We start from the raw sequence: 15,000 nt of genomic DNA, 5'->3' as shown, positions 1-15,000 counted from the left end.
CACTAAAACTTTTTCAGAAATACACTACGGAAAAAGAAGGAACAACATGTCAGAAATAAGCTCAATGTAATTGAAGACTCCATAGAATTCTAACCACTTCTGGGAAAATTGGAACACACTAAACAATCAATAACACGAAGAGTTATCTATCCAAAACGGAGATGTGTGGATAAACCACTTCTCCAATCTTTTTGGCCTCATAAACAAAGAACAAACAGTATAAACATTTACAGTGGGGAAAAAAAGTATTTAGTCAGCCACCAATTGTGCAAGTTCTCCCACTTAAAAATATGAGAGAGGCCTGTAATTTTCATCATAGGTACATGTCAACTATGACAGACAAATTGAGAAAAAAAAAATCCTGAAAATCACATTGTATGATTTTTAATGAATTTATTTGCAAATTATGGTGGAAAATAAGTATTTGGTCACCTACAAACAAGCAAGATTTCTGGCTCTCACAGACCTGTAACTTCTTCTTTAAGAGCCTCCTCTGTCCTCCACTCATTACCTGTATTAATGGCACCTGTTTGAACTTGTTATCAGTATAAAAGACACCTGTCCACAACCTCAAACAGTCACACTCCAAACTCCACTATGGCCAAGACCAAAGAGCTGTCAAAGGACACCAGAAACAAAATTGTAGACCTGCACCAGGCTGGGAAGACTGAATCTGCAATAGGTAAGGAGCTTGGTTTGAAGAAATCAACTGTGGGAGCAATTATTAGGAAATGGAAGACATACAAGACCACTGATAATCTCCCTCGATCTGGGGCTCCACGCAAGATCTCACCCCGTGGGGTCAAAATGATCACAAGAACGGTGAGCAAAAATCCTAGAACCACACAGGGGGACCTAGTGAATGACCTGCAGAGAGCTGGGACCAAAGTAATAACGCCTACCATCAGTATCACACTACGCCGCCAGGGACTCAAATCCTGCAGTGCCAGACGTGTCCCCCTGCTTAAGCCAGTACATGTCCAGGCCCGTCTGAAGTTTGCTAGAGTGCATTTGGATGATCCAGAAGAGGATTGGGAGAATGTCATATGGTCAGATGAAACCAAAATAGTAAAAACTCAACTCGTCGTGTTTGGAGGACAAAGAATGCTGAGTTGCATCCAAAGAACACCATACCTACTATGAAGCATGGGGGTGGAAACATCATGCTTTGGGGCTGTTTTTCTGCAAAGGGACCAGGACGACTGATCCGTGTAAAGGAAAGAATGAATGGGGCCATGTATCGTGAGATTTTGAGTGAAAACCTCCTTCCATCAGCAAGGGCATTGAAGATGAAACTTGGCTGGGTCTTTCAGCATGACAATGATCCCAAACACACCGCCCGGGCAATGAAGGAGTGGCTTCGTAAGAAGCATTTCAAGGTCCTGGAGTGGCCTAGCCAGTCTCCAGATCTCAACCCCATAGAAAATCTTTGGAGGGAGTTGAAAGTCTGTGTTGCCCAGCGACAGCCCCAAAACATCACTGCTCTAGAGGAGATCTGCATGGAGGAATGGGCCAAAATACCAGCAACAGTGTGTGAAAACCTTGTGAAGACATACAGAAAACGTTTGACCTGTGTCATTGCCAACAAAGGGTATATAACAAAGTATTGAGAAACTTTTGTTATTGACCAAATACTTATTTTCCACTATAATTTGCAAATAAATTCATTAAAAATCCTACAATGTTATTTTCTGGATTTTTTTCTTCTCAATTTGTCTGTCATAGTTGACGTGTACCTATGATGAAAATGACAGGCCTCTCTCATCTTTTTAAGTGGGAGAACATGCACAATTTGTCATGAGCCCTCTCACTCCACCGGGTTACCACCTTAATTTGTTTCCACTATCTTCCACTCTGCTCACCTCCCTCTCTCTACTCAGCCTAACTAGCTCCACCTGTCCCTGCTCTGCTCGGCTCTAATTACTCTGCCAGCTGCGCTGCATTACCCACTAACCTCTCCCAGTATTTAAGGCCCTGTCTTTCAGCTCTCCGGTGTCAGATCGTCTGCAAAGCTCACACCCGGAACCTGTTTGCTCGCGCTTCTGGCTCACCCTGGTTTTGTGACCCCGGACCTGCCTGTTTTTTGGATACTCTTCTGCCTCAGGAGATCCAGACCTGCTTCTGCCATTACGACTCCTGACTACTCTTCTATCCCGGTAACTCTGACCAGCCTTCTGCCTTGCTACTACGTATTTTGGATTTCCCTTGAACTGTACTGCTGCCTGGTTTCATTCCGCCCTGTTGTGTCTGTGTCTCCCCCCAGGACTTCTGGACCACCCACCACCGGCTTCATAGGACGCATCGCTGCCACTGGGGGGCACAGACCCAGCGCATTGGACGGGATCCCTGTTACCCCTGGAGCCTTCATTCACTCCCCTACTTCCCTTTTCCCTTAAGTTTAATAAACTTTCTGGTGTGACGCAATTGTGGTCCTCTGGTCGTCTGTCTGAATCGTGACAGTACGATCTGACCATTATGGACTCAGCGCACACTTTCCCGACATGGAAACCGATGAGCATGAGCAGCAGTTCCAGCAGCAGCAACAACAACTCGCCATGATCATTCAACTCCTCACCAACCTTACCCCAGCCAGTCTGCCCACCAGCCCAGCCCCCGAGTTACCTGCCCCGGTCATTGCAGCCGCTGCTCCGAACCCAAGATTGGAAACCCCGAGCGGTTCAACGGCGATTCAACCCAGGTCCGGCCATTCCTGACTAGCTGCCGACTTCAGTTCTCCTTGCAGCCAAGGACCTTCGCCACGGAGGGGGCTAAAGTTGGGTATGCCATCACTCACCTGACGGGCCGAGCTCGACTCTGGGGAACAGCAGAGTTCGAACGTCAAACCCCCGCATGTGCAACCTTCGACCTGTTTGCTGAGGAGATGCTGAAGGTGTTTGACCTGGATTCACCCACCGCAGAGGCGTCTCGTGAACTGTTCAGTATTCGACAAGGCAGACGTACAGTCGCAGACCATTCCATCGACTTCCGAACCCTGGCTAGACGAAGTTCTTGGAACACACCATCGTTGGTGGACGCGTTCTTCCATAGTTTGGCTGACTATATCAAGGACGAGTTGGTCTCCCATGAACTGCCTTCCACTCTTGATGAAGCCATCGCACTGACTGTCAGGATCGACAGAAGGATACAGACCCGTCGTCGTGAGAGGGGGCGCCAAGGTCCACCTACTACCGGCATTCGGAGAGATCCGACTGGGCTCCTGTCATCTACTGCCACTCACCCAGGTCAGCTTGATCAGTCTGAGCCTATGGAGATTGGGCGAGCCTCCCTCACTCCTGCAGAGCGCCAGCGCCGCTTCACCTCAAACCTCTGCCTCTATTGTGGAGGTGATGGACATCGTGTGGTAACCTGCCCTTTAAAGGGCCGAAGCTCACCGGGCGTAGGGGGAGTCCGGTTGAGTTCAATGACCATCCAGTCCTCCGACCGCAAACCCCTGCTGCAAGTTCACCTCCGCCTCTCTGACTCAACTCACACCCTGGCTGCTCTGGTGGATTCTGGCGCCGAAGCCAACATAATGGACATCAAGCTGGCACGCCAACTGGGACTGGAGAACCTCCGTTTGACACCTCCTATTCCTGCCCGGGCACTGGACGGACACTTACTCGGATCGGTCACTCATGTCACGGCCCCGGTCTCGATGGGTCTGTCCGAAACCATCAAGAAACTATCCAGTTTCACCTGCTCCCCTCTCCAGGCCAACCCCTCATCCTGGGTTACCCATGGCTCCGCCGGCACAACCCTCAGCTCGACTGGGTGACCGGGGTGATCAGGGAGTGGGGAGAGGACTGCCACCGAACCTGCCTGCTTGCTGCCGCACTACCCCCTCGGCCAGTACCTACTAACTCCGCTCCTGACCTCTCCAATGTCCCAGAATGCTACCATGGTCTCAGAGAGGTGTTTAACAAAGCAAGAGCCACATCTCTGCCCCCTCACCGACCGTACGACTGTGCCATCGACCTCCTCCCTGGAACAGCTCCTCCAAGGGGTCGTCTTTATTCGTTGTCTGCTCCTGAAAGAAAGTCCATGGAGGACTACATCAATGGCTCTCTGTCCGCAGGATTAATCCGTTCATCTTCATCTCCTGCTGGTGCTGGCTTCTTCTTTGTGGGGAAGAAGGACGGATCTCTTCGCCCCTGCATCGACTACAGGGGACTCAACGACATCACAGTGAAAAACCGTTACCCTCTGCCTCTGCTCACCTCTGCTTTTGAGTTGCTCCAGGGAGCCACTGTTTTTACCAAGTTGGATCTCAGAAACGCTTACCACCTAGTGCGGATCCGGGAGGGAGATGAATGGAAAACCGCATTCAATACACCAACAGGCCACTACGAGTATCTGGTTATGCCTTTTGGCCTCACCAATGCTCCTGCTGTGTTCCAGGCTCTAGTGAATGATGTACTGCGGGACATGTTAAACAAGTTTGTCTTCGTTTACCTGGATGACATCTTAATTTACTCCAGAAACCTGTCTGAACACACCCGCCATGTCCAGCAAGTCCTTCATCGTCTTCTGGAGAATTCCCTCTACGCCAAGGCAGAGAAATGTGAGTTTCACGTCAAGACAGTGGCCTTCCTGGGGTACATAGTGGCAGAAGGAAGTATCCAAATGGATCCTGCCAAAGTATCAGCAGTCACTTCATGGCCAGTTCCGGAGAACAGAAAGAAGCTGCAACAGTTTCTGGGGTTTGCTAACTTCTATAGGAAGTTTATCCGGAACTACAGTACCGTTGCTGCCCCTCTCACTGCTCTAACCAGCACCAAGCAACCCTTCACCTGGACCCCAGCAGCCGACAAAGCCTTCAGTACCCTCAAGGTGAGGTTCACCTCCGCTCCCATCCTCCAGATGCCTGATGTGGACCGGCAATTCATTGTGGAGGTGGACGCCTCGGATGTGGGAGTTGGTGCTGTGATTTCTCAGTGGGCTGCGGAGGATAGGAAGCTCCATCCCTGTGCCTTTTTCTCACGTCGGTTGTCCCCCTCTGAGTGCAATTACGACATAGGGAACCGTGAGCTGCTGGCTGTGAAGCTTGCCTTGGAGGAGTGGCGTCACTGGCTGGAGGGGTCCACCATTCCATTTCTCGTTTGGACCGATCATAAGAACTTGGAGTACATCCGCACGGCCAAACGGTTGAACTCCAGGCAGTCCCGCTGGGCCCTGTTCTTCACCAGGTTTAATTTCACTCTGTCATACCGGCCTGGATCACGCAACACCAAGCCAGACGCCCTCTCCCGTCAATTCCAGAAGGATGACACCCTCCAAGGACCCTGTGTCGATTCTGCCAAGTCCCTGCATCGTTGCAGCTCTGACCTGGGCTGTTGAGGAACAGGTGCTGGAGGCTCTCCGTAACCAGCCAGGTCCCAGCACTTGCCCAGCTGACCGCCTTTTTGTCCCCGAAGACCTGAGGTCCCAGGTCATTCAGTGGGGACATGACTCCCGCCTAGCTTGTCACCCTGGCTCCACCCGCACTTACAACCTGCTCGCCCCAGAGGTTCTGGTGGCCCTCTCTGAGGAAGGATGTACGGGAATTCGTCCAAGCCTGCCCCATCTGCAACCAACACAAGTCGTCCTGCCAGCCCCCAGCCGGATTGCTGCAGCCCCTGCCTGTGCCCAGACGTCCCTGGTCTCACATCGCCCTTGACTTTGTCACGGGGCTGCCCCCTTCAAGTGGCATGACCGTCATTCTCACCATCGTTGACCGTTTCAGCAAGATGGCACACTTCATTCCCTCCCCCAAGCTCCCAACCGCCAAGGAGACCGCCCAGGTGGTCCTGGAACACGTCTTCCGGATCCACGGACTGCCAAGGGATGTTGTTTCTGACCGTGGTCCACAATTCTCCTCCGCTTTTTGGAAGGAGTTCTGTCACCTGCTGGGAGCCACAGTCAGTCTGACTTCCGGATTCCATCCCCAATCCAATGGGCAGTCAGAGCGGGCTAATCAGGAGCTCGAGAAGGCACTGCGATGCATGACTTCACGCAACCCCCACTCCTGGTCGCAGCAATTGACATGGGTGGAGTACGCACACAATTCTCTGACCTGCTCTGCCATCGGTATGTCCCCTTTCCAATGTGTTTATGGATACCAGCCTCCTCTATTTGCCAGCCAGGAGGAGGAGGTTACTTGCCCATCTGCACTTGCTTTTGCCCGTCGATGTCGCCGCACCTGGTCACAAGCCCGAGCCACACTCCTCAGGTCCGTTGCCAGCTACACTACCGGGGCCAACCGTCGGAGAATTCCTGCTCCCACCTACCATGTTGGTCAAAGGGTGTGGTTGTCATCGAAGAACCTGCCACTCAGGGTGGAGTCGCAGAAGCTGGCACCTCGGTTCATTGGCCCATTCCCTATCATAAGAGTGATTAGCCCAACTGCTGTCCGGCTCCAACTGCCTAATTCCCTGAGGGTGCACCCCACTTTCCATGTGTCTAAGATTAAGCCCATCCATGAGAGTCCGCTGGTCCCTGCTGCGCCTGGTCCTCCTCCTCCACGGCTCGTCGATGGTGGTCTGGTTTACACCGTCCGCCGCCTGCTTCGGTCCAGACGGAGGGGTAGGGGTCTCCAGTACCTCATTGACTGGGAGGGCTATGGACCTGAGGAAAGGACCTGGGTGCCAGCTAGTCGGATTGTGGATAGGACTCTCATCACCGCTTTCCACCAACGGCATCCTGATCAACCTGCAATCCGTAGGGGCCGCCCCAGAGGGGTCCCTAACCGTCCGGCCCGCTCGGCTTCCTGTCCTGTGCCTGATCCTGTCTCGGGACCTGTCCCATCTCCCGACCACGGCCCTCCGGCTTCCTCCGAGGATGAGGACGTTCACTCGGACCGTTCGGAGGAGTTCTAGCCCTCCTCCGGCTCCCCTCCTCCCGCCCGGCGTGGTGTTGCTCTTGGGACTTCTGGGGCCGTCCCTTGGGGGGTTCTGTCATGAGCCCTCTCACTCCACCGGGTTACCACCTTAATTTGTTTCCACTATCTTCCACTCTGCTCACCTCCCTCTCTCTACTCAGCCTAACTAGCTCCACCTGTCCCTGCTCTGCTCGGCTCTAATTACTCTGCCAGCTGCGCTGCATTACCCACTAACCTCTCCCAGTATTTAAGGCCCTGTCTTTCAGCTCTCCGGTGTCAGATCGTCTGCAAAGCTCACACCCGGAACCTGTTTGCTCGCGCTTCTGGCTCACCCTGGTTTTGTGACCCCGGACCTGCCTGTTTTTTGGATACTCTTCTGCCTCAGGAGATCCAGACCTGCTTCTGCCATTACGACTCCTGACTACTCTTCTATCCCGGTAACTCTGACCAGCCTTCTGCCTTGCTACTACGTATTTTGGATTTCCCTTGAACTGTACTGCTGCCTGGTTTCATTCCGCCCTGTTGTGTCTGTGTCTCCCCCCCCCCCAGGACTTCTGGACCACCCACCACCGGCTTCATAGGACGCATCGCTGCCACTGGGGGGGGCACAGACCCAGCGCATTGGACGGGATCCCTGTTACCCCTGGAGCCTTCATTCACTCCCTACTTCCCTTTTCCCTTAAGTTTAATAAACTTTCTGGTGTGACGCAATTGTGGTCCTCTGGTCGTCTGTCTGAATCGTGACACAATTGGTGGCTGACTAAATACTTTTTTTCCCCACTGTACATGATCAAATACAAATCTTAGAATCAACTATTAAAGATTACCAGAACCCACTGGATTCTCCAATTACACTGAATCAACTACAGGACAAAATACAAACCCTCCAACCCAAAAAGGCCTGTGGTGTAGATGGTATCCTCAATGAAATGATAAAATATACAGACCACAAATTCCAATTGGCTATACTTAAATTCTTTAACATCATCCTTAGCTCTGGCATCTTCCTCAATATTTGGAACCAAGGACTGATAACCCCAATCCACAGAAGTGGAGACAAATTTGACCCCAATAACTTCCGTGGGACATGCGTCAACAGCAACCTTGGGAAAATACTCTACATTATGATTAACAGCAGAATCATACATTTCCTCAGTGAAAACAATGTACTGTGCAAATGTCAAATTACCGTACGACAGACACCGTATTCACCCTGCACACCCTAACTGCCAAACAAACAAAACCAAACAAAGGCAAAGTCTTCTCATGCTTTGTTGATTTAAAAAAACTTTTGACTCAATTTGGCATGAGGGCCTGCTATACAAATAGATGGAAAGCATGTTGGGGGAAAAACATACAACATTATAAAATTAATGTACACAAACAACAAGTGTGTGGTTAAAATTGGCAAAAACACACATATTTCTTTCCACAGGGACGTGGGGTGAGACAGGGATGCAGCTTAAGCCCCACCCTCTTCAACATATATATCAACGAATTGGCGAGGGCACTAGAACAGTCTGCAGCACCCGGCCTCACCCTACTAGAATCTGAAGTCAAATGTCTACTGTTTGATGATGATCTGGTGCTTCGGTCCCCAACCAAGGAGGGCCTACAGCAGTACCTAGATCTTCTGGACAGATTCTGTCAGACCTGACAGTGAATCTCAGTAAGACAAAAATAATGGTGTTCCAAAAAGGTCCAGTTGCCATGACAACTTTATGGTTGTGAGGTCTGAGGTCCGCTAATTATCAAAATCCAGAAAAGAGCCGTTAAATTCTATAACCACTTAAAAGGAAGCGATAACAAAGCCATCACCTACAGAGAGATGAACCTGGAGAAGAGTCCCCTAAGCAAGCTGGTCCTGGGGCTCTGTTCACAAACACAAACAGACCCCACAGAGCCCCAGGACAGCAACACAATAGACGCAACCAAATCATGAGAAAACAAAAAGATAATTACTTGACACATTGGAAAGAATTAACAAAAAACTGAGCAAACTAGAATGCTATTTGGCCCTAAACAGAGAGTACACAGTGGCAGAATACCTGACCACTGTGACTGACCCAAACTTAAGGAAAGCTTTGACTATGTACAGACTCAGTGAGCATAGCCTTGCTATTGAGAAAGGCCGCCGTAGGCAGACCTGGCTCTCAAGAGAAGACAGGCTATGTGCACACTGCCCACAAAATGAGGTGGAAACTGAGCTGCACTTCCTAACCTCCTGCCAAATGTATGACCATATTAGAGACACATATTTCCCTCAGATTACACAGACCCACAAAGAAATCGAAAACAAATCCAATTGTGATAAACTCCCATATCTATTGGGTGAAAAACCACAGTGTGCCATCACAGCAGCAAGATTTGTGACCTGTTGCCACAAGAAAAGGGCAACCAGTGAAGAACAAACACCATTATAAATACAACCCATATTTATGTTTATTTATTTTCCCATTTGTACTTTAACTATTTGCACATCCTTACAACACTGTATATAGACATAAGATGACATTTGAAATGTCTTTATTCTTTTGGAACATTTGTGAGTGTAATGTTTACTGTTAATATTTATTGTTTATTTCACCTTTAGTTTTTAATTGCCATTTGAGTCATTTAGCAGACGCTCTTATCCAGAGCGACATAGAGTAGGGAGGGCCTATGTTACAGTAGTGACATTCTTTTTCATACTGGTCCCCCCACGGGAGTCGAACCCACAACTCTAAGCGTTGCAAGCACCATGCTCTAACAACTGAGCTACACAGGGCATTTCACTTGCTTTGGCAATGTAAACATATGTTTCCCATGCCAATAAAGCCCTTTGAATTGAAATGAATTGAATTGAGACACACACACAGTGTATCATATTTCTCTGTTCTGGTCAGAAGTTCTCTGTTTACAGGATTCATCCTGGTATTATCATGTTCAGCTGCTGCGTTTGTTGCCATGGTGAAAGTGGAGTCCCTTCCGACGAGGGCGATGGTCAGTGTTCTAGAACCCCATGTGTCTGTCTGTCTGCCGGTCAAAAAGTCTGTCTGTCTCTATAGCAACAGAGTCAGGATGAGGACTGTAGCTAGATGCTCTCTGGGCAGCGGAGATAGAACGCTGAGGTCATCCCTCCTCGACCGGCAGTACTGCTGGCAGTGTGATGTCATCACCTGGCCACTACCTATTTCCATTTATCCCTCTATACCTCTCCTCTCTCATCTCTCTCCCCTTCTCTCATCTCTCTCTCCTTCTCTCATCTCTCTCTCTCCTCTCTCATCTATCTCTCCTCTCTCATCTCTCTCTACTTCTCTCATCTCTCTCTCCTTTCTCATCTCTCTCTCTACTTCTCTCATCTCTCTCTCCTCTCTCATCTCTCTCTCTACTTCTCTCATCTCTCTCTCCTTTCTCATCTCTCTCTCTACTTCTCTCATCTCTCTCTCCCCTCTCATCTCTCTCTCTCCTTCTCTCATCTCTCTCTACTTCTCTCATCTCTCTCTCCTCTCTCATCTATCTCTCCTCTCTCATCTCTCTCTCTCCTTCTCTCATCTCTCTCTCCTTCTCTCATCTCTCTCTCTACTTCTCTCATTTCTCTCTCCTCTCTCATCTCTCTCTCTCCTTCTCTCATCTCTCTCTACTTCTCTCATCTCTCTCTCCTCTCTCATCTATCTCTCCTCTCTCATCTCTCTCTCTCCTTCTCTCATCTCTCATCTCTCTCTCTCCTTCTCTCATCTCTCTCTCCTCTCTCATCTCTCTCTCTACTTCTCTCATCTCTCTCTCCTCTCTCATCTCTCTCTCTACTTCTCTCATCTCTCTCTCCTCTCTCATCTCTCTCTCTACTTCTCTCATCTCTCTCTCCTCTCTCATCTCTCTCTCCTTCTCTCATCTCTCTCTCCTTCTCTCATCTCTCTCTCTACTTCTCTCATCTCTCTCCTCTCATCTCTCTCTCCTCTCATCTCTCATCTCTCTCTCCTTTCTCATCTCTCTCTCTTCTTCTCTCATCTATCTCTCCTCTCTCCTCTCTCTCTCTACTTCTCTCATCTCTCTCTCATCTCTCTCTCTAATTCTCTCATCTCTCTCTCCTTCTCTCATCTCTCTCCTCTCTCATCTCTCTCTCCTTCTCTCATCTCTCTCCTCTCTCATCTCTCTCTCCTTCTCTCCTCTCTCTCTCCTCTCTCATCTCTCTCTACTTCTCTCATCTCTCTCCTCTCTCATCTCTCTCTACTTCTCTCATCTCTCTCTCCTCTCTCATCTCTCTCTCCTTCTCTCATCTCTCTCTCCTTCTCTCATCTCTCTCTCTACTTCTCTCATCTCTCCTTCTCTCATCTCTCTCTCCTCTCTCATCTCTCTCTCTACTTCTCTCATCTCTCTCTCCTTTCTCATCTCTCTCTCTACTTCTCTCATCTCTCTCTCCTCTCTCATCTCTCTCTCCTTCTCTCATCTCTCTCTCCTTCTCTCATCTCTCTCTCTACTTCTCTCATCTCTCTCCTCTCATCTCTCTCTCCTTCTCTCATCTCTCTCCTCTCTCATCTCTCTCCTTTCTCATCTCTCTCTCTACTTCTCTCATCTATCTCTCCTCTCTCATCTCTCTCTCTACTTCTCTCATCTCTCTCTCCTCTCTCATCTATCTCTCCTCTCTCATCTCTCTCTACTTCTCTCATCTCTCTCCTCTCTCATCTCTCTCTCTACTTCTCTCATCTCCCTCTCCTCTCTCATCTCTCTCTCTACTTCTCTCATCTCTCTCCTCTCATCTCTCTCTCCTTCTCTCATCTCTCTCCTCTCTCATCTCTCTCTCCTTTCTCATCTCTCTCTCTACTTCTCTCATCTCTCTCTCCTCTCTCATCTATCTCTCCTCTCTCATCTCTCTCTCTCCTTCTCTCATTTCTCTCTCTACTTCTCTCATCTATCTCTCCTCTCTCATCTCTCTCTCTACTTCTCTCATCTCTCTCTCCTCTCTCATCTCTCTCTCTACTTCTCTCATCTCTCTCTCCTCTCTCATCTCTCTCTCTACTTCTCTCATCTCTCTCTCCTCTCTCATCTCTCTCTCCTTCTCTCATCTCTCTCTCCTTCTCTCATCTCTCTCTCTACTTCTCTCATCTCTCTCTCCTCTCTCATCTCTCTCTACTTCTCTCATCTCTCTCTCCTCTCTCATCTCTCTCTCTACTTCTCTCATCTCTCATCTCTCTCTCCTTTCTCATCTCTCTCTCTACTTCTCTCATCTCTCTCCCCTCTCATCTCTCTCTCTCCTTCTCTCATCTCTCTCTCCTCTCTCATCTCTCTCTCCTCTCTCATCTATCTCTCCTTTCTCATCTCTTTCTCTACTTCTCTCAACTCTCTCTCCTCTCTCATCTCTCTCTACTTCTCTCATCTCTCTCTCCTCTCTCATCTCTCTCTCTACTTCTCTCATCTCTCTCCTCTCTCATCTCTCTCTCTACTTCTCTCATCTCTCTCTCCTCTCTCATCTCTCTCCTCTCTCATCTCTCTCTCCTTCTCTCATCTCTCTCTCCTTCTCTCATCTCTCTCTCCTCTCTCATCTCTCTCTACTTCTCTCATCTCTCTCTCCTTTCTCATCTCTCTCTCTACTTCTCTCATCTCTCTCTCCTCTCTCATCGCTCTCTCTACTTCTCTCATCTCTCTCTCCTTTCTCATCTCTCTCTCTACTTCTCTCATCTCTCTCTCCTCTCTCATCTCTCTCTCTACTTCTCTCATCTCTCTCTCCTCTCATCTCTCTCTCTACTTCTCTCATCTCTCTCTCCTTCTCTCATCTCTTCTCCTCTCTCATCTCTCTCTACTTCTCTCATCTCTCTCTACTTCTCTCCTCTCTCATCTCTCTCTCCTCTCTCATCTCTCTCCTCTCTCATCTCTCTCTCCTCTCTCATCTCTCTCTCTACTTCTCCCATCTCTCTCTACTTCTCTCATCTCTCTCTCTCTCTCTCTCTCTCTCTCTCTCTCTCTCTGTCTATAGATCCTGACTCAGGAGGACTGGAATGTGGTCCTGTATAACGGCATGGCCTCCACCTCTCCTCTCGCTGCTCTCTACTTTGTAGCTCTGATGACGTTTGGGAACTACGTCCTCTTCAACCTGCTGGTGGCCATCTTGGTGGAGGGCTTTCAGGCTGAGGTAAGGGTTCTACTGGGTTCTACAGGGTTCTATTAGGTTCTACATGATTCTATAGGGTTCTACAGGCCAGGGTTATATCTGGTTGGACAATATTTGTAGAATCTCTACCTCCCTCCATCCATCTCTACCTCCATCCATCTCTACCTCCATCCATCCCTCCCTCCATCCCTCCATCCATCCATCTCTACCTCCATCCTTCCCTCCCTCCATCCATCTCTACCTCCATCCTTCCCTCCCTCCATCCATCTCTACCTCCATCCATCTCTACCTCCATCCATCTCTACCTCCATCCATCTCTACCTCCATCCATCTCTACCTCCATCCATCCCTCCATCCATCTCTACCTCCATCCCTCCCTCCATTCATCTCTACCTCCATCCATCCCTCCATCCATCTCTCCCTCCCTCCATCTCTACCTCCATCCATCTATACCTCCATCCATCTCTACCTCCATCCATCTCTACCTCCATCCATATCTCCCTCCCTCCATCCCTCCCTCCATCCATCTCTCCCTCCATCCCTCCATCCATCCCTCCCTCCCTCCATCTCTACCTCCATCCATCCCTACCTCCATCTCTACCTCCATCCATCTCTACCTCCATCCCTCCCTCCATCCATCTCTACCTCCATCCATCTCTACCTCCATCTATCCCTCCCTCCATCCATCTCTACCTCATCCATCCCTCCCTCCATCCATCTCTACCTCCATCCATCCCTCCCTCCATCCATCTCTACCTCCATCCATCTCTACCTCCATCCCTCCCTCCCTCCATCCATCTCTCCCTCCCTCCATCCCTCCATCCATCCATCCCTCCCTCCCTCCCTCCCTCCCTCCCTCCCTCCCTCCCTCCCTCCCTCCCTCCCTCCCTCCCTCCCTCCCTCCCTCCCTCCCTCCCTCCCTCCCTCCCTCCCTCTACCTCCATCCATCCCTCCCTCCATCTCTACCTCCATCCATCTCTACCTCCATCATCCTCCCTCCATCCATCTCTACCTCCATCCATCCCTCCCTCCATCCACCTCTACCTCCATCCATCCCTCCCTCCATCCATCTCTACCTCCATCTCTACCTCCATACATCCCTCTCTCCATCCATCTCTACCTCCATCCATCTCTCCCTCCATCCATCTCTACCTCCATCCATCTCTCCCTCCATCCATCTCTACCTCGATCCATCTCTACCTCCATCCATCCCTCCATCCATCTCTACCTCCATCCCTCCATCCAACTCTACCTCCATCCATCCCTCCATCCATCTCTACCTCCATCCATCTCTACCTCCATCCATCTCTACCTCCATCCATCCATCCCTCCATCCATCTCTACCTCCATCCTTCCATCCATCTCTACCTCCATCCATCCCTCCATCCATCTCTACCTCCATCCATCCCTCCATCCATCTCTACCTCCATCCATCTCTACCTCCATCCATCCCTCCCTCCATCCATCTCTACCTCCATCCATCTCTACCTCCATCCATCCCTCCATCCATCTCTACCTCCATCCCTCCCTCCATTCATCTCTACCTCCATCCATCCCTCCATCCATCTCTCCCTCCCTCCATCTCTACCTCCATCCATCTATACCTCCATCCATCTCTACCTCCATCCATCTCTACCTCCATCCATATCTCCCTCCCTCCATCCCTCCCTCCATCCATCTCTCCCTCCATCCCTCCATCCATCCCTCCCTCCCTCCATCTCTACCTCCATCCATCCCTACCTCCATCTCTACCTCCATCCATCTCTACCTCCATCCCTCCCTCCATCCATCTCTACCTCCATCCATCTCTACCTCCATCTATCCCTCCCTCCATCCATCTCTACCTCATCCATCCCTCCCTCCATCCATCTCTACCTCCATCCATCCCTCCCTCCATCCATCTCTACCTCCATCCATCTCTACCTCCATCCCTCCCTCCCTCCATCCATCTCTCCCTCCCTCCATCCCTCCATCCATCCATCCCTCCCTCCATCCCTCCCTCCCTCCCCTCCCTCCCTCCCTCCTCCCTCCCTCCCTCCCTCCCTCCCTCCTCCCTCCC

General features: G+C 50.1%; 1 protein-coding gene across 1 annotated transcript in view; it reads left to right on the top strand.

Moving 5' to 3' along the window:
• LOC121560310 (voltage-dependent T-type calcium channel subunit alpha-1H-like) overlaps positions 1-15,000 on the top strand; it is a 208,075-nt gene that overhangs the window by 99,274 nt on the left and 93,801 nt on the right. Inside the window, 1 exon segment of the mRNA XM_045216064.1 lies at positions 12,807-12,962. Coding sequence (XP_045071999.1) covers positions 12,807-12,962 — 156 coding nt within the window.

Source organism: Coregonus clupeaformis, unplaced genomic scaffold (assembly GCF_020615455.1).
Source record: "Coregonus clupeaformis isolate EN_2021a unplaced genomic scaffold, ASM2061545v1 scaf0591, whole genome shotgun sequence".
Taxonomy (NCBI): Eukaryota; Metazoa; Chordata; class Actinopteri; order Salmoniformes; family Salmonidae; genus Coregonus; species Coregonus clupeaformis.
Note: the sequence above shows the minus strand (reverse complement) of the source record. Positions and strands in the feature narration are given on the sequence as shown.